This window comes from Terrapene carolina, unplaced genomic scaffold, assembly GCF_002925995.2.
Source record: "Terrapene carolina triunguis isolate 2854851 unplaced genomic scaffold, T_m_triunguis-2.0 Scaffold397, whole genome shotgun sequence".
Classification (NCBI taxonomy): domain Eukaryota; kingdom Metazoa; phylum Chordata; order Testudines; family Emydidae; genus Terrapene; species Terrapene triunguis.
This window is the reverse complement of record NW_020664748.1, coordinates 1,718,231-1,745,045: the sequence shown is the minus strand read 5'-3', so window position 1 is coordinate 1,745,045 and position 26,815 is coordinate 1,718,231. Positions and strand designations below refer to the sequence as shown.

The window sequence follows — 26,815 nt, the reverse complement described above, 5'->3', positions numbered from 1 at the left end:
GGGGGGGTCTGACAGTTGAGGGGGTGCGGGAAGGTTGGGGGGGTCTGGCAGCTCTGCAGGGAGATTCGGGTGGTTGTCTCTAGCAGGCATTGCTGTTGATGTCTTGCTGTCCCCAGACAGGAGCAGGCGGTGGGGCCACATTTCTCCTTCTCCGGTGCCAGGGCTGAAAATATTGGGATCCCAGGGCTGGTGCTTCCTATGGTCTGTCTCTAGGAGCAGCCCACCTTGTCCCAGGGGCACGCGCACACCCAGCAGCTTTACCTCCCTGCTGGCTGCTCAGTGTTCACATGATCTGGGTCGGTCTGCAGCCTGATCCAGAGCGAAGGGCTTCCAGGGCCAGGTGGAGCCCTGAGCAGAGCTCACTGCTGGCTGGGAGCAGGGCTAAGGGGTGGGATCAGAGCAGAGGTCTGGGAGCTGGGATTGTGAGGCTCTAATTCTAGCTCTCGTTTTGTGCCCATGGCAATCTCCTTCCCCCGTGCCTCAGTTTCTCTGTCTGTAGATGGGAATCATGACATTTTCCTGTCTGCGGGGGTGTCTGGATTAATTCCGTTGTGTTTGAAAAGCCCAGTACAAATGCTCACAGTGGTGGCTTTGATCTCTGAAGGGACCACTATCAGCAGCACCTGGTTGCTGTTTCCATTTCAGTCTCTCTGCTGGTTTTTATAAGTGCACAGTGAGTGGGAATGTGACGTGCTAGCTCAAAACCGGGATCCGTTCCTGAGAGCAGCACCTTGCTAGTGGCACCCGCTCTACGGCTTCTGCTGTCTGCTGCCATTTTCCCAGGAAGCCCCACTGCTCCACAGTGACCATGCTCTGGTCTGTGAGCCAGCATTAATGCTGGTCTTGCATTGGGTTTCCTGTAATGAGCATCACTTGACATCTGAATAGCTGCCAGGATGAAACTCAGAAATGCTGATTTCTAATTAAAGACGAGAAATGTGTCTCCTGTCCTGGCTTCAGAGCCTGAAGTGTTCGTTTGCAGTCCAAGCTACCCAGCAAGGAGGGAGCCGTGGGTTGCCAAGGGAGGCCTGGTTTTGCCCTCCATATCTTAGCTTACTTACTCATAAGGAGGCAACTCCGCCACCTTTGACCAGAAGCCATTTTATGTCTCTGTGCACATGCTTTCAATATCAGTGAAGTTGCAAGTACAAGAAATGAGCCAGGTGTACCAGTGAATCTTGGGATGAATAAGTTATGTGAGTGAGCATTAGTGGGTGATGGGAGCTCTAATTTCACATGCTGACAGAGGAGACCAGGCAGCAGCAATTAATTACTAGTTAATATTTCAGAGCCAGAGTTATCTAGAGGTGCTAGCAAGAGTGTGTGGGGGGGGGGGGGGGCAGGGGGCATAGCTGTCTTCCTGGCTCTGGGAAGGAGTGCAGTCTGGTGGCAAGAGCAGAGGGGACTGAGAATTGGAACTCCTGGGTTCTGCCTCTCAGTTGCTGTACAATCCACTTAAGGCATTTCATCCCTCCTGCTCCAGTTCCCCTATCTGTGAAATGGAGATGATTATTGCCTGCATTTGGGGGGTGGGGGACATGCAAGATTGAGTTAGCAAATATTCGTGCGGTACTTTGAGAGCCAGTGAGCAAAGAAGGCATCAGGGAGGTGCCCAGTGTTAGCATTTTAATTGGCCTACTCTGGGAATGTGTCTGCGTGCCCAAAGGGGCATGTGATTGCCTGCTGTACAAGTCCTATGGAGCCTGTTCACAAGACCTGCTTGCTGCTGTATTGCACGCCAATATCCCGAGACGGTTCCCCTTGGAGCTTCCCTGCTTCCACTAGGCATTTGGGCCAGATGCCAGCAGCACCCAGAGCTCTCATTCGCCTGCCTCCTTCCTCTCCCAGGTGGCTTTGCTTTTCTGGGTCTTGGAAGAGGCGGGGCTCCAGAGTATGTTGGCTGTTGAAGGACTGATTGGGGGTGGAAAGTACAGATGCTGCCACTAGAATAGCAGTGGCCGGAGGGGGTGGGGAGTAGTACAGACCCTTCTGCTGGGAAAAGGCACTCTGCTAAGGAGAGAGCAGCATGGATCCTGCCACCAGAGAGTCTGTGTACCAGGCTAGGGCTCTGTGCTGCAGCACAGAGGTCCTTTGATACACTTGGATAGTCATCTCCGCCCCCCCCCCCCCCGCCCAGTTCAGAGACATGGGTGAGCAGCCCAGGCATCCTCGCCTTTCCTTGTGTGGAAAGTTTCCTTCTACTGTTGAGTTCAGCTGATAGACTCAAGCTCACTTGATGGGAGCAAAGTGCTTGTCTGTGTTGGTATGGAGCTGGCTCGTCCTGGCCCTGCTCCTCTGAGGACATGACTGACCTTGCCCTGGGTGCCCAGAACTTCACACCCGGTGCCCAGAACCAACAAAAAGTTGTGATTCCCAGACTTGCTTGTATTCTTCAACTCTCCAGCCTGCAGCACCCGGACCCCTCACTGACATGTCCCTGGGGCTTTGTCCCTTCCAGAGAACACTGAGGGGCTTAGTGAGTTCCCGTAACTTTTGCAACCTATCCCTGTGCAGGCAGAATTTGAGAGAACTCCCTCCAGCTGCACCATGAAGCTCACCCTGAGCTGCCTTCACTCAGAGAGGCTCTGACTAGAGATAGTAGGAGAGGCTGGGGGTGTTTTTGATGAACTCTACATTGATGTAGAACTGAGACCAGAGGCTTAACTTCCTGGGGCTGCCGATGCCATGTGCTGGATAAATGTGGGGGTGTAGGTCCCAAATGGAAACTGTGGGAATCCGAGAGGGAGAAGCCTGTACATCGTGGGTATCTCTGAATTCTGCTGGACAAAAGCAATGTCCTCTTCCCTGCACGGCATTTAATTGAGCCCTGCTGTCCGCATCCGTTCCTGGGGGGCGGTGAGATGGAAGGGAAATGTAAATGAGGAAACAAACAGACCAAAGTGAAAACAGATCTAGGGGGATGTTCACGTCCCATATAGAGTTGAGGATTCTGAACCCTCTCCATCCTCGCTCCCCCACACCCTGCACTGGGCCTAGTTCATCTCTGCCCTTGACCCGCTGCAGTAACACCCTGCAGTCTGCTTCTCCCATGTAGCATGCTCAGAACACTGCTGACAGTTGCCTTCCCCTGTCACTGCTCCATCAGTGTCACACCCAACTGAGTCTGCACTGGCTTCTCTTCAGAGCTCTCTATTGCTGCCCTTGTCCCCTCTGCCCAGTCCTGCTCTGCAGTCTCCCATAATCATGTGAAGTGGTGTCCCCGCGTGCGCACACGGCACACTCCGTCCCTCAGAGCTGGTCAGAAAAACAATATTTCAGTACAAAATGGGTTGCGGGGCGAATTGAGATGTTTTCAGAGACCAGCCAGCTTCTTTCCTGATTCTCTCTCTCTCCTGGGGCCCTGCAATGCATTCTGATCACACTCTGTGGTGTCATACTTACCCAGGAGATCTTTAGGGCAGAGAGCTCTCTGGCAACTAAGTCTGGAGTTGGAGTCTTCATCCCAATTCAGTGTGTGGTCCAACAGCCCTTAGCACAATCCAGACGTAGCCCCAGTCAGCAGGGCTTGTACGCGGGTTCGCAGCAGCTGGGGTTGCTGTCTTTGGGATGGATGGGTCTCTGGGAGGTGTCCTGGGGCAGCAGCTAGCCTGGTGAAATGGTAGCTCCTGTACTGCTGACTGAGATGGGCCTTCCTGGGGGGGGTCTGTCACCTCTTCCAAAGGGGCACGTGGGGAGGTTGGTTTCTGACCCATTGCTCTTTTGGACAATTTCTCATTCTTGCTGCTTCGTCTGGGGTCGGTTCCACTCAGGCTTTCTCTGCTGTCAGACACCCTGGAGGTCACCTGCTGGTTCTGCCTTCTCCTCTAGATGCCTCACTCCAGAAGGTACCACTCGTCGGAGCGCAGCAGCCGAGGCAGCTATCACGAGCGCTATAGAAGTCGCAAGCACAAGAGGCGGCGGACGCGGTCCCGGTCAAGCAGCAGTGAGCGTGACCGGCGGCACCGGCGGGAAGACAGTTACCACGTTCGCTCCAGGAGGTGAGTGCCGAGGGCAGGCTGGGACCTGGCTGCACCCCGTAACTGCACTGAAGGCAGCTGCAGTCAGCTCAGTTTCTGCCAGCCAAATGGCCTGGCAAGTTTGGTGCCCCAGTTTGGAGGAAAGACTGACCGGCTGCCCCCTGCTAGTCACTCAGGGGGGAAGTGCACTGATGCCAGCAGGTATAGGATGGTGTCTGGAGGACTATTGCCAATGGGGCTGCGGGGAGAGCTGCTTTAGTCCTTCCTGGGGGAGCATGTGAGCAGTCACTAAAGCCTGAACTCAGGGAAGCCCCAAACCCTTCATCTGCTCAGACAGAGCTGGGGCCAATCATGTTCCAATTACTCTTCTTCCCCACCCCAGCTATGACGACCACTCTTCGGACAGGAGAGCCTATGACAGGCGCTACTGTGACAGCTACAGGCGGAATGACTACAGCCGTGAACGAGGGGAAGCCTACTACGAAACTGAGTACCGCCACTCTTATGAGTACCGGCGCTCCCGGGACCATGACGGCAGCTACCGGAGCTGCAAAAGCAGCCGGCGTAATAAACACAGGCGGAGACGGCGCCGCAGCCGGTCCTTTAGCTGCTCCTCATCGGTGAGTACCCTGTAACTCCAGATCTTTCCCTGTAACCTTTCTCTCCCAGGTTGCGCGCTTGGTAAGTAGGATACTCACTTACTTTCTTACACAGTCTCAGACTCAGCTTGTGAAATGCATAGAAACACCTAGTGCAGGCAGCTGCTCCCATCCGCCGTCCTGATGCGCCAGTGCAGCGGCTGCCCTGAGCCTGATGGGCCCAGGCAGCTTTCGGGCACCTCTTGGGTTACCCACCCTCCAGTAGGAGAAGCCAGGAGAGGAGCTGTGCGCCCCATGGGGCCCAGTGCAACCCATGTGGGTCTGTGCAGCCCCCACCTCTTGTTTCCCCAGGCGGTGATGCTGTGACTGTCGTTCCCATCTCCTGTCCCCCAGTAGGGTGCTGTTGTTGTGGTTGTGTGTGTTGTTTGTATCACAGTACTGCTTAGGGGCTGCAACCAAGCAGCAGGGTCTCTGTGCTGGGCAGCATGGAAGTGATAAGATGGTCCCTGCCTCAGAGAGCTCAGTATCACTGTGACTGAAGGACTGGCCCCTGCAGCCCCAGTGCCTGGCATCCCCACTGGAGTGGTGCTGTGGCAGGAGGCCTGTCCCTGGGGTGCTCAGCTCTTGTGTCTGAGCAGTAGAGCCATCCCTTGGTTTCTGTTGGGTGGGCCCTGGCTATTTAAGATGTTGTGCAGGGGGCTCTGGCAAAACAGTTTGGCATGTGGACCAATCAGTTCAGATGGAGGCAGCAGGCTCTTTCCAGCGTGGGGTCCCCAGCCTTCTTCCTCTTGCCTACGCTGCTGCTTGCCTTCCATTTTCTTTAGGCCCAAGATACTCTGTCTCCACTTGGTGTCCTGGCCGCATGTTCAGGGCTGTTCCAGGACTAGGATGGGAGTCCTGGGCTGGAGATGGGGCCCCCAGGGCTGCTGGCTCTTTGCTCCCAAGTGTGGGGTTACTTAGCTGAAGAAGAACTGAAAACAGGAACTCTTTCTTCTCTGGTGCAAGTCTCTCATCTGACCTCATCCCAGGCTGTGCCCATTCGACTTTGTGCTCCTTTTCTCTGGGGGTTAGTCCCTCCAGGACCAGTTTTGTTAGGGGAGGGCAGATGAAGAGGTCTCTGATCTGCCTCTGGGGTTGTTACTCACAAGGTCTGTCTGGTTCTGGATGCAGCGTTGTGCTTGGTAAACCTCTTAGTTCTTCCTTCTGTGTTGGGGTGGGGAAGGCTGTTGTGGGGGGCTGTTGGAAAAGGGTGGGGATGTCTGTGCAGGGGCAGCTTGGCCCTTCGCTTGTGACGGATTTCCCAGCACGCCGTCTGCCGCTGCCTTTCCTTGGTGGCTGATGTGGGGCTGATGTGAGCCCCTCCCTGTGGTCACCGAACACTTGGCTGGCGACCGTGTGCTCTCTTGGCATTGACCCAGGACCTGAACATCAGCACTGCTCCTCTCCAAAGCCCCAGAGGAGTGAGAGCAGCTGGCCCCTCCCTCTCACTACCCCATCCCCTCCGCTCGCCCCTGTTCTGGTCTTCGCTCTTGCACTGGTTCGGGTGGGGCTGTTTGTAGGTTTTTTCTTTTTTTTTTCTTTTTTTTTGCTACAAAGAAAAGCAAACTGTTTTTTTCTTTTCTGAGCTAGTGTGTTGTATCTTGACATGTTCCCTTGCAATATCCCTATCGTTATATATTCCTCTGTGCCGTATGAATTGGCTGGGAATCTCCTCCTGCAACCCCTCCTCAAACAACCATGTGAATTTCCAAACCAACCAATGCGTGACGCTGGCTGCTGCGCTGGTTTGAAAATCTGATTGGCTGGTGAATGATGAATTCCCTGTCTGCCTGGGCCAGCAGCGGAGTCGACAGAGCAGCAGAAGGGCCAAGAGTGTGGAGGACGACGACGAGGGGCATCTGATCTATCGCGTCGGCGACTGGCTACAAGAAAGATGTACAGCCGAATCGTAACATAATTTAGCTCTCTAGTTAAGCTCCCATCGCAGTCGCAGATCTGTCTTATCTTTCTGTTCTGTTTTATTTTCATTGTTTTTAAAGAGAAACCCCCTTCCCTCCCTCCTCCCCTTTCGTTAAAGATATTAATTTTCTATTTTGCATTGTTACCAAAATAGCAGGGAACTAGGGCAGTTGCCTTGTGCAGCCGGTGTCAGCATTCTGCTGCACTGGTGTCTCAAGCTGTGTGCAGGCTAGGTGTTGCAATGCATTCTCCTCTGCCTCGTGTATGCGCTGCACCCAGGTCCTGCTCACTCCCTCATGTCGCCTTCTCTCTCTCTCTCCCTCTCAGATGAGATTATTAGCACCTTAGGGGAAGGCACGTTTGGCAGAGTGGTGCAGTGTGTGGATCACCGGAGGTAAGCGTGCTGACTGGGCTCATGCGGTGGGCGGGCAACCAGCTGAATGTGTGTGTAAAGGCTGGAGCTTTTGCGGGGAGATGAGCCCTCTCCCTCCTGGATTCCAGTTCAAATCCAGTGTGGATCAGTAGGCACCCAGTGCTGATCCCATATGGTGTGGGATATGATGGTGGGTCTTGTGATTGTTTGTAGTGGAATAAACCCACCATCTCAGCCTGCACTGTCCAGCCAACCAAAATCTCTGCTGGACCTGGCTAGTCCATGACACCCCTTCCCCAGGGCGTGGGCTCAGCTCCACAGTGACCTTGCTTTTTTTCCTGCCTCTCCCCAGAGGGGGCGCACGCGTCGCCCTAAAAATCATAAAAAACGTGGAGAAATATAAAGAGGCTGCTCGGCTGGAGATTAACGTGCTGGAGAAAATCAATGAGAAGGATCCAGAGAATAAGAAGTGAGTGTCTTGCTGCGGTGGGGCCAGGGAGGCAGTGTCATCCTAGCCCCTATGCCCTCCAGCTGCTAGGGGGCAGCCCGTGGCAGGGTGTGGGGAGGCAGTGCCATCCCAGCCTGCCACACTGGGGTCCTGAGTCCATTGTTCAAAGTATTGTAGGGTTGGGGTCAGCCTTGGCTGCGCTGTGCCCCGTCGGGGGGTGGGGAATGGCCGGGGAGGACTAGGACCGTCTCTAACAGAAGTGTCTCCTCTCAGCCTGTGTGTGCAGATGTTTGACTGGTTCGATTACCATGGCCACATGTGCATCTCCTTTGAGCTGCTGGGGCTCAGCACCTTTGACTTTCTGAAGGACAACAACTACTTGCCCTACCCCATCCACCAAGTGCGGCATATGGCCTACCAGGTGTGCCAGGCTGTGAAATGTGAGTGGCAGCCGCTCCCCTCCCTGACAGGATGGGGCGGGAGGATCTTTGGGCCCCACCTGTGCCAGCTCTGCATCTGATAGGCCTAGGGCACCCCATCACTAGAAGGGGCTCCCTTCTGCAGATTCCAAGGCCAAGACCTCCCTGCCCACCAGGAGAAGGAAAATGGTGCATTGGGGTGAACCCACCCTCCTTCACCCGTCTCTGCAAGAGCAGTAATCATGTGGGATGGGGACAGAGAGGTGCCACAGATCTGGGTACCCTCTCTTCCTGTGTCCCACAGCTCTGTGTGTAGAGCCCATCAGCTCCAGTTCCCCGCACCCTGGGCTGGAGCAGTGTCTGACAATGTAAACCACATTCACTGACCACTACAAACTGGTGTTGGTGTCAGCTGGGTTTAATGGAATCTGACTCTGATCATGTTTTCCTCCCCAGTTCTGCATGACAATAAACTCACTCACACGGACCTCAAACCCGAGAACATCCTCTTTGTGAACTCGGATTATGAACTCACCTATAATCTGGAAAAGGTAAAGGGGCTGCCCTCACCTTAAGTGCCTCCTGTGAGGTGTTCTGGCCTCCTCTGGCCCTACAATCAGATAGGAAGGGGTGGGAGCACTAGTGAATTGTGCTGTAGGGAACGATTCTGCAGTGTCATTCTCCTGCCCCTGGGAGGTGGTTGGGATGGGACTGATAGGGTTCCTGTGTCTATTCAGGGCCCCGTCATCACATGAGTTGCCTGCATCTTCTGTAAACAGACAGCCGTGGCCCCAGGCTGCTCCGAGAGCTGGTGAGAGCAGCCTTGGCACTTGTGGGTGGGCAGGAGTGGAAGGACAAGTGCCAGGCCTAATGATGCTCCTCCAAAGCGATCCATTTCTGCGGTACCCTGCTGTGCAAGGGGCTGAGGCTGCCTGGTGAAACTCCTGTGTAACTGGTCCCTTCTCTCTCCCTCTCTCCAAGAAGCGAGATGAGCGGAGCGTGAAGAGCACGGCCATCAGAGTCGTTGATTTTGGCAGTGCAACGTTTGATCATGAGCATCACAGCACCATTGTCTCCACCAGGCACTACCGAGCCCCAGAGGTCCTACTGGGTATGTACCGCTGGCTCTGCGTGCTGGGCTGCAGGACGCTGGCCCCTAAGTTCCCAGGGATCACAATGAGTAGGCACCATGGGCTCTGCTCGCTGAGCTATGGGCTATTTGCCTCCCTGCCATGCCATGTTTCTGCAAGTGCCAGTAGATGCACAGATCAGAGCACTGGCTTCAGTACAGGCTGTGAGCACGCTGAGTGTCAGTTGAGGCAAAAGTTTCCTTTGGTAGCAGCTTATAGAAAAGGAGGTTTGCAGATCATGCTCTTTCCCTCTGGTAATAACTCCTCTGCTTCTTAGAACTCGGCTGGACCCAGCCCTGTGACGTGTGGAGCATCGGCTGTATTGTCTTCGAGTATTATGTGGGCTTCACCCTGTTCCAGGTGAGACTCGTGTCCTTGCTCCACAACCACATCAGCTTCAAGCTGATGGAGTCAAATCCTGGCACTCTCCCACTATTGTTTTGGGACATCCACGCCTGGGAGTGGGTTCTCCCTATCATTGGTGTCCTCTGGTGCTGCAGTCAGCGGTGTGCTGGGCATTGGCTGGCAGCCAGGAACCACACTCATTCTGTGGCTGCAGTAAGAGGCTGAGACATCCTAGCACCAGTGAGCTGGAGAATCTCCAGAGCTGTGCAGGAGTCCGAGTCTGCTTCATGCCATCCCTTTATGAGCTGGGCCAATCTGTGTCTCTTCCAGACTCATGACAACCGGGAGCATCTGGCCATGATGGAGAGGATCCTGGGTCCGATTCCTTCCCGGATGATCCGAAAGACCAGGTGAGAGAGGCTGGCGGAATGCTGCAGGACCTGCCATTTGCTCTCCTTGCCTCATTTCCCAGTGGTAGTTCCTGCTGATGTGGGGCTCAGGCTCAGGGGTTCCTTACTGAATCGGCTCTCTGTTTACAGTGCTGTTCTGGAGTAGAGCGGCCGAGCATGCCTGTGACCCCCGCCCCGTATTGTCTGGGTGACTGAGTCTCTATGGAGGCAGGGGGTCTCCACTCCAGCTCCTTGCTGTTATGGCCCCATTGCTCAGTCCCTTCTGCTGTAACTTACTGTGTCACCTCTTACTCTGGCAGGAAGCAGAAATATTTCTACCATGGTCGCCTGGATTGGGACGAGAACACCTCTGCAGGCCGCTATGTCCGGGAGAACTGCAAACCACTGCGGGTAAGGCTCCCAGCTGGGGCACCCCTCCCTTCCCATGGGAACTCTTAATGCCTGCCCCAGCTCCTGAGAATTTGGACTCTGTGTAGCCAGCAGGGCTGTTAACGTGGCCTGCTGGGAGCCACTGAAAGGCTCTGTCTACATGGCTGAGTTAGAGATTAAGACTGGAAATGGAAAAGGCAGTGATGGGAGCTTAGCCAGAAGACTGGGCAGGGGGGTTGGGGGCTGAGAAGCCCTGGGGGAGGCGCCCGCAAAGGAGAAATGAGAACTGGACAACACGTGCTCATTAGAATGCTCCACAACTTTGGGGCCTTCTAGGTCCCAAGCCCTAACTGGGCTCTTTGCCCCGGAAGCGTGTTGGGAGCTCCCAGTTGTGCTGCAGTGAGGGTGGCGGGCCATGCTGTGTCTTTCTCCCTGACTTCTCCCCCTCATCTTCCCAGAGATACCTGACCTCTGAGTCTGAGGACCACCACCATCTCTTCGACCTCATCGAGAGCATGCTGGAGTATGAGCCGTCAAAGCGCATCACTCTGGCCGAGGCACTCAAACACCCATTCTTCGACATGCTGAAAACAGAGCCAAGCACAAAAGTGTGGGACTCTAGCCGAGACATCAGCCGGTGACACTGCTGGTGCCCAGTCTGTCCTCGGATTCTAGCCCCCGTGGAGGCCTATGTGATTTCTATTTGGACACTTGGTGCTTTTTTTTATACAAAAAAAAACCCCAAACAAAACCCCCTGAATCTTTTTGTTACTATGTAAAACTGTTAATATGTGAGATATTGTAAATATCCGAATCTATATCTGCCTTTGAGCTCCATGGACCCAAGCCCCTGCTGCTGCCATTACTCCTAGGGGAGGGGGCCTCTTACGTCCATGCTGTGAATACCTCGGTTCATGTGTTGCTTTGACTCTGTTCTCTCCTCCTGCCCTCCCCAGGGCTCCCGGCTGTCTGTAGCTCATCCATATCTTTGTAAGTTATGAAGCTGGTGGGGTTGCATGGGAATTATTTTTTGGATCAATGTCATAGCCCATCCCCACACCAGAGTTTTATATGAATTTTGTACAGTCTTTGTGAAAATAAATATGAAGTCAATTAAACTTCCTGGCCTTCCTCCCAGTCTGCGTCCAGACTAGTGGGGGCCCATCTTGGCAGCAGTGCCCTGGAATTGAGGCGCTGCTTCCCCTTCCCAGAAGATGGGGTATGTGGTGCATGTGACATTAGCCTAAATAAGAACTTTAACCCCCAGATCGTTGCTAATTCCCTGGAAATGGAGGTTCAGCTTCTGTCTTGTATTGGGTAGTAAATGTTCTGTTGGTGGTTCTTTTGGGCCCTGATGTTGTGCATCTGCTGCACTCTGCTTCTGCAGAGGATGGAAGGGAGTCGTTTGTCCCAGCAAGAAGATACTTGAGGGGACAGGATCCCTGTATTGGTTTCTGCTCTGCTCGACCCACCTCCAGCTGTAAAACTCATTCCAATCTTGAATGCTTGACTGGTGCCCAAAAACACACCTGCCAAGGGTTGCTCTAGGTGTGAGGGTTGCAGCTGGATCTGAGCTATAAGCCCTGATGCCTCAATCCTGTTCCAGAGGTACTGCAGTGTGACTCTGATTCAATTAGAGGATGGAGACCGGGCTGGGGACAGGGACAGCTCTGCAGTTTTGCAGCCAGAACTCCTTCCTGAGGGTGAGCCATTCCAAGCAGGGGGCCATCTCCTGTCCGCATTCCTCTGATGGACTTCCTATGCATTGTCCTTTGCTCTTGTGCCTTCTCTAGCTGCCATGTGCTACCTAGTAGCCTTGGCACCTCTGCAGAGGTCACTTCAGCAGGGCTCCTGGTCTAGCCTGGCTTGTTGGCTGCAAGAGGATTGGAGAGGTCAGTTGCTGTTCCAGGGGACAGCAGAGCTCCTCTTTGGAAAAAACTCATCATTTCAGGATTAGTGTTGTGGTTGAAAGGTGCTAAATATGAAATGCAGCCAGCTCTGGTGTGGGTTTGGCAGCCAGTTCCTTCTAAGACAAAAAAACAAAGCGGACTTTAAGCCCAGATTGCTGTGACAAATCCAGATTTTTAAAGTGTCCCAGGCTCATTAATGTCTGCACCGAGTGAGCCTGAGTGTTTGAGGTCTTGCCAGAGCGTGTCACTCACCCACAGGATGTATTGGTACTGACTGTATTAGTGATGGCTGTCAGGAAAACTGTCTAGGTGCACTGTAGCTATCCCTTTGCAGGCGGCCATCCCAACAAGAGCTTTCCTTACCCAAACTCACAGCGTAGCCACCTGTTCTGCTGCTGAGCTATTCTCTCTGTTCCTCTCTGCTCTTTTACCAGCTGCACAGCAGGAGTTGTCGTCTGAACTGGGCTATCTCCCACTGGAGCCTGCGGGGAAGTCACAAACATAGTGGAATCTTCATGTTAGTTCTTGGTTAAATGCTTGGCAGGGAGTCTCATGGGGGCTTGGGGGGGAGAGACAGAACAGATGCATGAGGAGTCCTCACGTAGGGTGCTTTGCTAATGCACCATCTGGCTATGACAGACTGTGCCCTAGCCTAGCAGCCTGTCATCACTCAGAAGGGTAAAGGAAAAGCTCAGCTTCACCTGGAGTTAGTGAGAGTTGAGACTTGGGTGAGGGATGGGGTGACATTGAGTCATCTTCGTGTCCTGATTCCAATTTAAGGAGCTTGGGCTGGGAGCATTAATCTGCCTCCAACAGTGCTGCTCAACCAGCAGCTTATCACATTGCAGTGACACAGTGAGCATCCAGAATTGAGCACAGGAAAGCCTGACACCACGGTGCTGGCCGTCAGTGTCCAGCTGAGGGCAAGCAGGAGCTGGATCTGAGTGAGTAACCTGTCCCCTGTACCCAGCTTAGGTCCGGGAGAGAATCCCCATTTCCAGCCTGACCACCTGCCCTCAGCCTCCTGGGTAGCAACACCGCTAACTCCCTTTGCAGCTTGAGAGAGACCAGAGTTCTGCCCTGGACATTATGCACTGAGCTACCGAGCCCTGTGCTATCAGACTGGCAACCTGGAGATTGGGTGGGGAGTGGCTGCATTTGGGCCACGCATTCCTTACAGCTCCTCTCTCTTGCTCTCCAAGAGGATGGATAATAATCTGTAGCCATGAGGCAGGTGCAACTGCTGCCCAGGTACTGAATTCCTGGGCCTGTGTCTGGCTCTGCATGCATGCCCTTTGTGCCCCATACCGCTGGCTCCCAGGATGCTGAGCAATCCCCTTGGCATATCAGGGCAGTCTAGTCACTCCACTTGCTGCTGTGTGTCTCCAGATGATGTCTGAATGGGAAATGTTAGTGGGTCCCTTGTGTCCTGTATCCTGACTTGAGCTGGCCAGGAGGTTCAAAGCCACTGGAATTTGCCTGTCTGTCTGTCTCTGTCATGCCAGGGATTCCTCCCAGGCCAGCTTGGGACTGGGACATCCCTACAAATAGCACCTCCCCATGCCCTACATGGATTCATAGATTCCCCAAGGCCAGAAGGAACCAATGTGATCATCTAGTCTAACCTGTATAACACAGGCTGGAGAAATGCCCTCTAATTCCTAGAGCAGATATTTAAAAAAAACCATGCAATCTTGATTTAAAAATTCAGTGATGGAGAATCTATCGTAACTCTTGGTAAATTGTTCCAATGGTTAATTACCCTCACTGTCAAACATTTACGCCTCATTTCCAGTCTGAATTTGTCTAGCTTCTACTTCCAGCCATTGGATCGTGTTAGACCTTTCTCAGCAAGACTGAAGAACCCATTATCAAATATTTGTTCCCCCTGTAGATACAGACTGTAATCAAGTTGCCCCTTAACTTTCTCTTTTTTAGGCTCAATAGAATGAGCTCTTTAAGTCTATCACTGTCATGTTTTCTAATCCTTATTCTTATGGTTCTTCTCTGAGCCCTCTCCTATTTATCAACATCCTTCTTGAATCGTGGGCACCAGAACTGGACACAGTATTCCATCAGCAGTTGCACCAGTGCCAAAGAGAGGTAAAATAACCTCTCTATTCCTACTCGAGAGGCCTCTGTTTATGTATCCCAGGCTTGCATTAGGTCTTTTGGCCATGGTGTCACATTAGGCTTTCAACTTCAACTAATTATCCCCCAGAACCTCCATGTTTTTTCAGAGTCACTGCTTAGAGTTCTCCATCCTGTAAGTATAGCCTAAGTTTTTTACTAGACGTATACATTTACATTTAGCCGTATTAAAACGCATATTGTTTGCACCCAGTTTACCAAGCAATCCAGATGGCTCTGAATCAGTGTCCTGTCCTCTTCATTATTTACCATGCCCCCAATTTTTGTGTCATGTGAAAACTCTGATGATTTTGTGTTTTCTTTCATGTCATTGATAAAAATGTTAAATGGTATAGGGCCAAGAACGAATCCCTGCAGGACCTCACTGTAAACTCATTCGCTTGATGATGATTCCTCGTTTACAATTACATTTTGAGACCTATCAGGTTTTTTAAGCCATTTAATGTGTGCCATGTAAATTTTATATCATTCTAGTTCAGGGGTCAGCAACCTTTCAGAAGTGGTGTGCCGAGTCTTCATTTATTCACTCTAATTTAAGGTTTCGCGTGCCAGTAATACATTTTAACGGTTTTAGAATCTCTCTTTCTATAAGTCTATAATATATAATTAAACTATTGTTGTATGTAAAGTAAATAAGATTTTAAAAATGTTTAAGAAGCTTCATTTAAAATTAAAATGCAGACCCTGCTGGACTGGTGGCCAGGACCCGGGCAGTGTGAGTGCCACTGAATATCAGCTCGTGTGCCGCCTTACCCAGTAAGAACTTACCCAGTACTCCAAGACTTATTGAAAATCAGCATTAATGGTCTAGTGAGCTCCTCAGCCAGCTCTTTTAAAACTCTTGGATGCAAGTTATCTGGGGCTGCTGATTTAAAAGTATCTAACTCTAGAAGCTTCTGCTTAAAATCCTCCAGACATACTATTGCAATGGAAAGTATGTTATCACCATATGATGAGACTATCATCTGGTTTTCCGCCAAACGCAGAACAGAAATATTTATTGAACACTTCTGCCTTTTCTGCATTATTATTAATACTTCCATTTCAGTCTAATAATGGATCAATACCATTGTCAGGATTCATTTTGTTCCTTATATAGTTTGTTAAAAATCCTTATTATCCTTAACTCTGCTGGCCATACATTTCTCCTTGTGTCCCTTTGTTTCCCTTATCCATTTTCTACAATACCATACTTCTAATTTATATTCATTACTATCAATTCTGCCTTTCTTCCATTTGTTTTATATATACACACATATTTATACCTGCCTTCACTTTCCCTGTAAACTAGGCTGTTTTTTTACCCAGCACTGCCTTCTTCCTCAATTGTTGGATTGTGGCTTTTTGGGCATCTATTACATGTTGTTCTTAAATGATTCCCAATTATCATTCACATTTTCTGACTAAATTCTCTCTTCCAGCTGACTTGGCTCGAAATTGTTTTCAGCTTTGTGAAATCTGCCCTTTTAAAGCACAAAGCATATATATTACAGGTGAGGACTTTATTCTGCTTGCACAGTATAAATGTGACCAAGTCATGATCACTTGTACCTAAGCTACCGTTAATTAATTAGTTCCTCTATTTGTTAGGACAAGGTCTAATAAAGAATTCCTCCATGTTGACTGCAACACTTTTTGAGATAGGAAATTATTGATAATATTTAGAAATTTCAAGCTTGTTTTAATACTGCCAGCATGAGATCTCCAGCATCTTTCACTCAAATTGAAGACCCCCATGATCAGTTTTTTTTTTTTTCCCCCTACACATCCTAGGTAGGTGCATAAGGAGATGGCCATCCTGTTCTCCGGAATTTGGTGATCTGTAGCTAATACCCAATTTTGTGCTTTATCTGTTAGGACACTGAGCCATAAACATTCAAGATAATTTTCTTCTGAGTTATCAGTGAATCAGAAACAGGCAGTGCGGTTTTTGGCATAGAGTGCCATTCTCTCTCTCCTTTTGCCCACTTGATCCTTGCTAAATAGGTTACAACCATTTATTTTAACATTCCAGTCGTGCAAATGCAAATCATAAATGACCATTTCCAATTATTTAATTTGTTACCCAGGCTTCTAGCATTGATGTATACATCCACCTCTCCCCAGAAAAGGTGGACCAATGTTCGACAAAACTAAAATCCTCCACTCCATGCTACTTACCTAGCCTGCAATTCACTTCCAGAATCTTCTGCTTTCTGTTTTCCTTTGCTCGTGAGATAGGAACAATCTCAGAGAAAACTGCTTGGATGTTCTTCTTCCTTTTCAGCACGGATAGCCTGTTCCGCTATCTGAGGTCTGTCTCTGCACCTTGCACAGCACTGACTGCTGCTGTCCTTACTGCCTCTGCTCACCTCTCCTCTCCAACTCGCACCTATGGAATCTGTGGTGAAGTCTGCTTTCAGGGCCCCAGTGAAACAGCTGCAGTGCTGCATCTCTGCTGTCTTTCCCGAGGACAAGGACTGCCAAGCATTAGGAGGCTGCATAAAGGGTCCAGCAGAACAGAACCAGAGGACCCAGGGCAAGAAGTAAGAGCAACTGGCCACCTCACCATGCCCGGCTCAATGAGATGTTCTAGGCCCTGCTTGGATCTGATGGGGTCCCCCCACATGAGGGAACCCCTTTAATGACAGGCCTGTCTGTATAGTCATCTTCTGTGCGCGATGTTCCTGGGTGAGCACAGAGCATGGCCCAGACCCACAGAGGGCTGCGTAGGATGGTCAGTCCATGAGAGAGTGCAGCTCTCTGCCTCCAAGTTCCTCCACCCCAGTGAAACCCATTATACCCACCACCCTGTTCTGATTGGGAGAAGCAGCTTGCTGACACAGTTCTTTCCAACTCAGGAGCAAACGGGACTTGGTCTATGCTCAGAGAAAGGCTGAGCGTGCAGCCATCAGAACCCACATCAGAGAGAAGTACCAGCTTCCCAAGGTAAGGGGGAGCCAACTCAACAGGCCTGGGGAAGAGGAGACTTAGCTCCTCAGGGAAGCTTAGGGTTAGTCTGATAACTTTGCCTATTGGGTTGCATCTATTGGTCAGGCCCTAGCCCCATATGCTGCTGGGCAGATCCTGCTCCCAGCTCTGGGGCTGTTCACTTGCCCATGGGCTGCAGATAATTGCAAAATGCCCTATTTAATTTAGGAAGAGGAAAAACCTGTTTATATGGTAAGGCTGTGACGCTTCCTTAGGATCAAGTGACCTGTGATCCTGGATGGACAGTTGTGTTGGGGCAGGGCTCAGCTCATGGTAGCAACTGGGTGGCTCCACGCATGACTCCTCACACTAACATCTTTCTCCTTTACATTTCCTCTTCAGAACAAGGTGGATAAGAAGCAGCTGGAGGTCATTGGGGGGAAGGTGAAAATGCTGCAGGACCACGTGGCTGTGGTGAGGCCTCAGGGCACCCCTGAATCTGACTCCTGCATCTCTGGCCTCAGTGCTATGGATCTCAGCTCCCTGAAAAAAACAACAGAGAGCACAATGCAGTCCCTGCGGCTGGGGCTGCGCCGTCTTATCATGTGAACAAACCAGCAGCAGGGGCACGGTAGCCCAGTTTCTCTACTCAGTCCAGACTCTGCTGTGCTCCCTGCCTTGTGTCTGTAAGAATTGCTGTTCTCGCCCTCTTGGGGTAACTATAGGTTAGTGGAGTTCAGTTGGGAGTTGGGCTGCTCCTCTGATGCAACATCTGCTTCTGTTCCATGAACCATCTCTCCCTGGGGGTGTGGGAATCCATCCTCCAGTTTAACCACAGTATCTTTTTGGAATGAGAAGTGTGGAAGTGGGATCACCCTGGAAGTTGCAGGGTGACCTTTACTCTCTTATGCCTCACCTCGCTGACCACACCATCTCCTGGTAAAGCCCTGAACTTCTCACTGCTTTGGCTTCCCTGAAAGGATTCACGAGCTTGTGCCAAGCATGGTGAATTATAAGATACAGCACTTTGTGTTTGGACACACTTGTGAGCAGGGATTCAGGTCACTTGCATCAGGGCCTGAACATTTTGTAGCCCCTTTGTAATTGTGTAAGATTTTAGAGACTGCAGGCCTGGGGGTTGTGGTGGCTTTCACGATGGAAGGCAAATCACTAAGTCACAGTGATGAATGAAGCAGAGTTCAATGCCCTGGTATGCTCACATAGAATGGCTTGTGGGAACCACCCATCCTGTGACAGCCAGGAAAGGGCTAAAGGCCTAGGACCAGTCCTGCCCTCAGTCTGTCAGCCACTGAGAGTTTATTCTGATGTCATGTTCCTTGCTCTCCCGCTGGTGTAAATGTCTCTGGACCAGGATTTGCCGCTCGTGCTCTCTGAATTAAACACAACTGCATCCTCTTTGCAAATCCAGCGTCGATTTCCTGGCTCCCGAGTCTTGGAGCTGTTACTCAGCCTAGGGCAGCAAGGGGCCCAGCAGCCCCGGCCCAGGCGGGACCCAGCCCTTCACAGGCCCCCTCCCGTAACGGTGGGTCTGAGCTGGCCAGGCGCGGCCTGGGCCTGGGCCTGCAGCTGCCCCCGCCCTGCTCAGCGCTAGGGTGGGGGGCAGGCAGGCCTCGCTCACTGAAGGGGAAGGAAGACAAAATGGCACCTGCTGCCTGACCTCCCCCTCTGTTGGGTGTGTCACTCTGGAAACTACAGCTCCCAGCATGCATTGCGGACAAGGCGGCGCCCATAGGTCCCAGCAGGCACAAGGACCCAGAGACTACGGCGCCCCGGAGACATTCCCGTCAGGCAGTGCGAGCTCAAGGGCTGGAGAGACTCCCCATCCCAGCATGCAGCGCGGCGCTCGGACGCTCTAGCCCTACGCATGCGCACACGCAGCCGCCGCGCGTGATTCTGCCTCACCGCCCTCCGGTGCGGGGTTCCCGCCCCGCAACGTGAGCCGCGCTGATGACGTACGTGGCGCGGTGGCCAATAAGCGTCGGTCAGGCAGGGGAGCGGACGCAGCGGAGTCCGTCGCTGAGGCTGGGGGCGCGCGGCCGGAGCCCGGCATGGCCCAGCACGGGGCGAACCCCTTCGGGGAGCCCGACAACCCCTTCCAGGTGCGCGGCGCGGGGCGGGGCGGCGCGGGGCGGGGACCCCCAGGGCTGGCCCTGGTCTGGAGCGGGGGCCGCCAGCTGGGGCGCGGCCCCTCTGGCAGCGCTTCCTGTCCCAATCTACGTCATCGGGCAGCTGTGTCCGCCCTGGGCCGGGCGCGCCCTGCTCCGCAAACCGGCCTGGGGAGGGGGCTGCCCCCCTGCGGCGCCCCTGGCTGCCCCCCTGCGGCGCCCCTGGCTGCCCCCCCCGCGGCCGGGCCTGGTGCTCCCTGTTGGCTGGGGCAGTTCTGTCTGTGTCCCGCTTCCGGAGCTCCCCTTGGATTGAGTAAACTCGAGCGGTGCTGGCTGCCAGGGGCCGGGGAGTGCCCTCCGCACAGGGAGCGGCGTGGTCCGGGGGGCGACGTTGTCCTGAGTATTGGGGGTGGGATGGCATCTGTGGGAGCTGGTTGGGTTGCCGCAGGGCCTGGGGGCTAGCAGGTGAATGGGCGCACTGGTTGGTCACAGGGACTGCAAATTCATGCTCTGTTCCAGGATCCTGCTGTGATGCAGCACAAGCCCAGCGCGGAGTATGCGACGCTGGATGTGTACAACCCCTTCGATAACAGGGGGGTAAGGATAACTGGGCTCTGAGGGCAGTGCATTGGGGCGGAGCCTGCACTGGCCACAGGGTTCCAGTCCTCTGCATTGGTCGGGCTGTCCGAGGAAATGCTCACTTTCTCCTGGGTTACATCCCAGACACCAGTCTGTGGCCTGTCCCTCTCAGCCGGGGCTTGTTTGGCAACTGGCCAGCTCACGTGGGTTTCTTGGGGACAGGGGGCTCCCTGGGCTCTTGTTTTGGTAGGAGGATAGTGTTGGGTTTCTCACACTTACTGTGAGCTGTCTTCCTGTCCCCTACAGCCTCTCATGCTGGGCTGGCTCGCTACATGTGCATGGAGAGGCATCTTGTGTGTGGGTTAACAGCTGATAGAGGGATGGCAGACCCGGTGCCAGCTCATGCCAAGGCCCCTAGCTCTCAAGTGAACACTGACATGCACAGCTGGAAACCAGTCTGGCTTGCCTGTGTGTTAGCTTTGTTAAAATCTTAAATTTACAAGAATGTTTCGTGTTTAGACTTTGTCATACTTGTAAGTTGCTGCATGTATTAATCTCACTTAAAACATCTGTACCCCATGTTATGAGGTGGTATTAAGTATTTGCATTCTCATCCTCTGTAATTGTGTAAGTCAACGAACAGGAAAGGAGCATTAATGAATGTAAAATGGTGGCTTCCTACAGAAGGTGTTAGGTCCTTTCCCTCCAAGAAGGCCCACTGAAACTTAAAAGAACAAATACTTTAATTGCATTCCACACATGAAGAGGAGACTTGCATGGGAACTCATCCCATCACCTTGAACTCTTGGGGGAAGCACATAAAAATCCCTAACAAGAAACTCTCTCACTATGCGGCTTGGACTTTGAGAGGGCAAGGAATCCCCAGCTACTTAGCCTGGGTTGACCCTAAAAAACACACTGCATATTACAGAAGCTTCTACCACCTCTTGGAACCTAAGACCCTAACTCATTTGTGTGTGTGTTTACCTGCTTTAACCTGTAAATAACTCTCATTTCTATTTTTAACTAATAAATCTTTAGTTAATTATAGGACTGGCTACAAGTGTCTTTAGCGTGAGATCTGAAGTACAATTGAGCTGGGATAAGTGACTGGTCCTTCGGGGCTGGGAGTAACCAGAATATTGTTGTGATTTTTGGTGTAAGGGACCATCAGTCAAAGGCAGGCTTGCCTAGGTGGCAAGATAGAGGGAGCAGAGTGCCCAAAGGGACTGTCTGTGACTCCAGGGTCAGGCTGTTACAGTGCCTGAGGAGTTGACACTTGGCTGGTGAAATCTAAGTGTAGAACTGACACCCAGTTTGGGGTTTGTGCCCTGCTTCTTAACTATCTGCCATGAGGTTGGTGCTCACGCGCCACTCCAGGAAGCCTGACACCAACTCTGGGCATTTGAATGTCAGCAGCTCCCATCCTATACACTCCGGGCCTGTACCGTCTCTTCCCCTGCTCCCTGCCTGTTGTCTCCTAGATATAAGCAGAAGACTGTGAGCAGTCTCCATGTCTAATTATTCTTTTATGTCTCCAATAGCCACCCCCTCCCTACCAGCCCCAGCCAGGGGCTCAGCCGACTCCACCAGTCACCAAAGTGCCCCAGCCGCCGGCCTCTGCCATGCAGCCCCCCAAGAAGCCAAGCCCCCCAGAGTCCAAAAACTACGGCTCCTATGGAACTCAGGTGATTGGTGCAGGGCAGGGAAGCCAGCATGCTGGCAATAGGGTTGGTTGACTCCCGTGCTCTCAGTTGGGGCTGGTGGAATTGAGTCAGCTGGTTTCTGGGGCCTGTGAGCTGAGTTGTCCCCTCTTCTCTCTCTGTTAGGAGTCGACAGCAGCAGCCGCCGCAGCTGAGCTGCTGAAGCGGCAGGAGGAGCTGAACCGGAAGGCGGAGGAGCTGGACAGGCGGGAGCGGGAGCTGCAGAACGCAGCTTTGGGCAATGCTGCAAGTAAGTGCTAGAGCCACTCCCAGGATGGGGTAAGGTCAGCAGCCCAGACTCCCTGGTCCAGTGCAGCTGGGAAATGACCCCCGCCCGGGCAAGGGGAACGTAGCCTTCCCCTCCCTCTGGGAGCTGCTGCGTGGTCCTACTCTGGCCTCATGCTTTCTGCTTTGCTTGACAGTCAGACAAAACAACTGGCCTCCGCTGCCCTCCTTCTGCCCCATGAAGCCCTGCTTCTACCAGGACATCCCTGTGGAGATCCCCACGGAGTTCCAGAAAACAGTCTCCTCCATGTACTACCTCTGGATGGGTGAGCATCTGGATAAGGGCACCAGGGTGCAGATCCCCAAGTATGCAGGGGGCAGAGGAGGGGGTTTTGAGGGGGGTGAATATCCCTGTACGTTGCTGGGGGAGGCACAGACTTTGGAATGTTCAGTGGGACAGGGCCTGGGACTGAATACCCTGCATATGGGAGAGGTGCACTCCCACACCCCCTCAAGAGCAGCAGGATTCCTGACTCCCAGTGCTGGGACCAAAGGGGGTGGATCTTGCTGTTGTGGGCGTGGGTGACACATGGAGGGTTAGGGCTCTGCTGCCCCAGGGGTTTCCTAACCTGCTGTTTCTCTTAGCCAGCACCGTGACTCTCTTCCTGAACTTCTTGGCCTCCCTGGCCTGGTTCTGCGTGGATCCCACAGCTGGTTCGGGCTTTGGCCTCTCTATCCTCTGGGTTCTCCTCTTCACACCCTGCTCCTTCCTGTGTTGGTACAGGCCAATGTACAAAGCCTTCCGGTGCGTCCCTGCTGGGAGTTCTGGGGCTGGCAAATCAATAGAGCCTCTGATTCTTGGGCAGCTCCATTTGTTTACCAGGGTACCACAGATGTCCTGTAGCTGCAGTGGGTCTGCCTGGCTGTCAGCATTGGTGACACCTCAGATCTTCCGTGGCTTCTGGGCTGTAGACCCTGCAGCTAAACTCCTATGGGAGAAAGGGATAATGATCTGAGTGTACCAGATCTCCATGCTCCCCTAGTAGCACTGTTCCCTGCCCTGGAGGGGGTGACTCGAGTGGCACTGTATCGTGGCTGCCTTGGGGAATTAGGGAGGAGCTTCCCCCCCCCCCGCCCCCGAAAGTCAAGTGCCCAAGTTGTGGGTGACTGAATTGTGTGCTTCCTGGGGGGTAAAGCAACAGGCCTGGCTGTGCCTCCTGGGCCTGGCTGTTGCTTCTCAGGCCTGGCCCTGCTGGAGGAGGGAGGGGAGGGAGATTCTCCCTTGGTAGCGGGGATGCTCTAACCCAGCGCCTCTCTCTCTCTCCCCCTCTCAGGAGCGACAGCTCGTTCAACTTCTTTCTGTTCTTTTTCATCTTCTTCGTCCAGGACATTCTGTATGTGCTGCAGGCCATCGGCATCCCAGGCTCGGGATTCAGGTAGGGGCCGGGGCCGGGCCCTTGGGGCTGCCCGGTGCTAGGCTCAGGGGAGCTGGCTCTCCTTTCTCTGGCCTGGCCCTGTGTGGCTTATGCAGAGGCCCAGCTGTGCCGGCTGGTCCATCCCAGCAGGAGTAGGTGTTGGGCAAGGTTGCTGGGTGCTCCTGTCGTGATGGGGAGGGGGCTGGGAGTCTGTGCGTGTGGGCAGCCCTCTCTCTCTCATTGCAGTGGCTGGATAGCAAGTCTAACGGTGCTGAGGAAAAACCAGGCTGCTGCTGTGATCATGATCCTGGTGGCCGTGTTCTTCACGGTGGTGGCCGTGCTGGGGATCATCATGCTGAAGAGGGTGAGTATCGAGTGGGGCCTCGGCCAGTGCTTTCCTGTCCCTGCGGTGCAGAGAGCTGGCTTCGAGCACATGCTGGAGCCCTCTGCGTTCTGCTGGGCTCTGCAGGGCCCGGCTGAGCCTGCCCTGGTTCTGGGGTATCGCACTCTAGGGTGCCCCCTCTCCTCCGCTGTGTGGCCTGCTCAGAGTCCATAGTAGTGCTGGGGTCCCAGTTTGGGTGCTGGGCCCAAGTACAGCGCCCCTTGACCCTGGGCTTCTCTTCTAGATCCACTCCTTGTACCGCCGGACGGGTGCCAGCTTCCAGAAGGCACAGGAGGAGTTTGCCGCAGGCGTCTTCTCAAACCAGGCGGTGCGCACGGCAGCAGCCAATGCCGCGACAGGGGCAGCGGGCAGTGCCTTCCGGGCGCAGTAGGGGCAGGCCACGCCCCTGACCCCATCACTCTCACATGGGCTATTTTTAAAGAGAAGGAAACCAAGTTGCACTTTCATTGGGTCCCTTTGTGTCTGCCTCGGCCAATCAGAGGCTGCCTCATCCCAGCTTGGAAGCACGGATGCCCAAATACTCTGCTGCTCTAACCACCTCCCTCACGGATGGGGGCTGCTCGTGTTTGTGCCACCCCTGTGGACAGAGGCTGTGGGGGAAGAGGGAGTTTCCCTTGCGCTCAGGAAGGGGCTCTTTCCCATTTCAGTTCCCTCTGTGTCCAACACCAGCTGCTTGGGTGGGGTGGGAATTGTGCATGTTGCATTTCCTGGCTCTTCCTGGCCACAGCTGCACTGTTGGCCTGAGATCCCCAGACCCCTCCCAACCCATGGAATTGCTTCCTGCTTCAGCCTGAGAGCCTGCTGCTCCTGTGCAGAGGGAGCTGACTTGTGACCTAACCTCAGCCTCCCCTCTGTCCATTCAGGGGGTAAGGCCATGAGGGTGGAGCTGGCTCTGGGCCAGGCATAGGTGGAGGTTTCTCACTGTACTGCCTTTGAAGTGGGACCTCATTATCTGTCAAGGATGCTCTTCCTCCCCTGGCTGCAGCTGCTGTGCCCTCCCCGTGGGGGTGGCTTGCTGGTTGGCTGTTGGCCCAGTGTGATAGTGAGGTGAGAATGGGGAGAAGCTTTGGGGCTGCCACCTAGCACATATCACGTGCAGTGAAGGGTAACTTTGGTCCCAAGGAAATAACCTGGGCCTATGTCCCCTGCCCTGCAGCTGCCCACTCAGTGCTGTGGCTACAGCCTTTGGCCAGCACTTCCCTTGGGGCCCTATGGTGAACTCCTTCCTTGCACGATTAACCAGCGAGAGGCCTGAGCTGCTGCTCTGGGTGTTGGGACTCCTTGTGCCTCTGAGCTGCCTGCCCAGTAGTACCAGGGGGCTGAGCCAAGCCAGGGATCTAGGTTTACTCTGACACTGGGGAAGTTGCAGAGCCGGCACCATAGCCCTGGCTTCCCTGTCCCCACTTGTGGGGGAGACACTATGGACCTTGCATACCCTGGCTGGGCTAATGTAGCAGCATTGTTCTTCGCATGATTCTTCAGTGCCCCGGGGCAGCAGCTGGAGGAGATCCTGCTCCTAGCTTTCCCCAGGGATCCCCACATCTCTGCTCCATAGGGCCCCGTGCCCTACTCTTCTGGCTCTGTGTTCTCTCCCAGCACCTGCGTAGTGCCTCCTCCCCCCCCCCCCCTCTATGTTGCAGGGGTCAGCTGGCTGGTAGCATTGGATCACAGGCTGCCCCGAGGAAGCCGAACAATGGAGAGGGAGGTGGGGGCAGAGCTGGGCTTGTGGCTGGGGCAGGCACAGCTCTCCATTCCCACCCTGGGAGCTGGGTTTTGTTGGCTTGAAACAGCTCTAATGTTCTGGCTGCTCCCTCGTGCCATCTCTCCAGGCTCCACTGCTAGCTAAAAGCCACTTAACTGCTGTAGTGGTGGTCACCCCCCTCCCATCCTGCCAGTGTGCTGGGGCAGCAAGCAAGGCTCTCCCTGGCTCCAAGGTGGAGGCATTGGCCCCTTTCCCTCAGGGGGAGGGGGTGAGTCCAGGACTGAAGGGTGGGGGCTGGGTGCAGAATAGGTTGCACTGTTGGTTTGAATTCTTGCCTTGGCTGGGGCTGGCCATTATGGCAGAAGCAATTAACTTAATCTGCAGCCGGGGAGACTTAGAGAAATATGGTTAGTGTCTAATCAAACTGGAAGGGTGGTTGAGGTTGGGGAATCCCTATCACTGGAGTTTTTTAAGAACAGGTTGAACAAACGCCTGTCAGGGGATCTAGGTTTACGTGACCCTGCCTCAGGGGAAGGGGGAGATGGATGGGACTTGCCCTCAAATGGTGCCTTCCAGCACTACATTTGTGATTCCCTGCAGTGCAGCAGCCTGGCCTCAGCACTCCCTGGGTTCCCTGGAGTTGTAACTCAGCCACTGGCAGCTGTAGGAAGGGCAGGGATATGTTTCCTTTTGCCTCCCTTCTGTCTCTGGAGTGGTGGGGCTGGGTGCCTAGGGACCTGTGCTGTCAGGGGGTGTACGAGGCTGAGGGTGACTGCTGGCATGAAGACTTTCCACACTACAGGTCACAATTCACCTGCCCCAGAGCTTTGGTGAATTTTTTTTTCATGTGCCAAATGCAAAGTCAGCTTTGATTTTATTTAAAATAATAAAGTTTAACTCCTTGTTCTCCAGGGCTGTGTGTTGGCTGCACGTCCATCGTCCTCTGCTGGGAGCAGGGCATCAGCTAGCTGGGGAGTCACCTGAGAGTATCCCCTGGGTAGAGGGTGGGGGAAGGGGGTGACTGGCGGTGAGGGGTGCTCTGGAAGCCCCATCCTGGACCCACTCTGGGAGGAGGGTGCACTGGGAAGGGGGACCCCATCTCCCTCTGCTGCACTCTTCCTTGTTACCCTGGCTGGGGGAGAGCACCTGCAGGCTCGGGGGCAGTGCATTGTCTGAACAGGCTTCCTGGCCGTTGTGTGCCCCTGCTGCCCCTAAGTGCTGGGTGTATTGCTCGGCGGGGTCGGAGCTGGGCTGCAGTTGTGGTAGGAAAGCATTTCCATTAGGCCGGGAGGCCCAGGGGAGCTGCTGGGGTTATGGCTGCAAGCGGGGGAGGGAGGGTTTAATGGCAAAAGCAGCAGATGTTCTTACAGCTCCTTCCTTTCCCTGTCGACCCAGCCCCCATCAGCCTGAAATTCACTCACCATCCCTAGCATCTGCCTCCCTCTCCCTGGGAGCCCAGCTGCAGCGGTTCTTCCACTTGTCGGGGCAGCTCCAGCTGTGGTGGGGGGAGGGGGCAAGCTGAGTCTCCCTGGGCTCAGCCTGGGTGGAGGAGAGGAGTGGGCACAGCTGGAGCGGGTCCCCCCCGCCCAGCCCGGGGGTAGGTGCTGGGCACAGCTGGTGCGGGTGTCCCCCTCCCAGCCCGGGGGTAGGTGCTGGGCACAG

General features: G+C 53.7%; 1 protein-coding gene across 5 annotated transcripts; it reads left to right on the top strand.

The window, feature by feature from the left end:
- The first annotated feature begins 2,192 nt into the window (after positions 1-2,192).
- On the top strand, positions 2,193-26,057 carry LOC112120785 (dual specificity protein kinase CLK2). Of its 5 annotated transcripts, XM_024219937.3 has the most exons (19): positions 2,193-3,998; positions 4,360-4,597; positions 6,415-6,511; positions 6,863-6,929; positions 7,261-7,377; positions 7,630-7,796; positions 8,232-8,326; positions 8,757-8,886; positions 9,183-9,265; positions 9,581-9,660; positions 9,960-10,050; positions 19,646-19,723; positions 21,250-21,393; positions 21,535-21,658; positions 21,831-21,959; positions 22,279-22,438; positions 22,968-23,069; positions 23,295-23,412; positions 23,675-26,057. In XM_024219937.3, the coding sequence occupies exons 1-19, from the start codon at positions 3,829-3,831 to the stop codon at positions 23,819-23,821; spliced, it is 2,337 nt and encodes a 778-aa protein (XP_024075705.2). In that variant the 5' UTR covers positions 2,193-3,828; the 3' UTR covers positions 23,822-26,057. The 5 variants fall into 5 exon arrangements, with proteins under 5 accessions (XP_024075705.2, XP_026513886.1, XP_026513885.1 ...); XM_026658101.2 differs by lacking the exons at positions 19,646-19,723; positions 21,250-21,393; positions 21,535-21,658; ... (3 more) ...; positions 23,295-23,412; positions 23,675-26,057 and adding an exon at positions 10,488-11,147 and having other exon boundaries at positions 6,418-6,511; XM_026658100.2 differs by lacking the exons at positions 19,646-19,723; positions 21,250-21,393; positions 21,535-21,658; ... (3 more) ...; positions 23,295-23,412; positions 23,675-26,057 and adding an exon at positions 10,488-11,147.
- The last annotated feature ends 758 nt before the right edge of the window (positions 26,058-26,815 follow it).

Bases quoted from the DNA above. Each gene is read 5' to 3' on its own strand.
- LOC112120785 (XM_024219937.3), top strand. From the start codon at position 3,829: ATGCCTCACTCCAGAAGGTACCACTCGTCGGAGCGCAGCAGCCGAGGC. The intron at 10,051-19,645 runs GTAAGGCTCCCA...GCTCTGTTCCAG, and splicing joins AGAACTGCAAACCACTGCGG to GATCCTGCTGTGATGCAGCA. The intron at 23,413-23,674 runs GTGAGTATCGAG...CTTCTCTTCTAG, and splicing joins GGATCATCATGCTGAAGAGG to ATCCACTCCTTGTACCGCCG.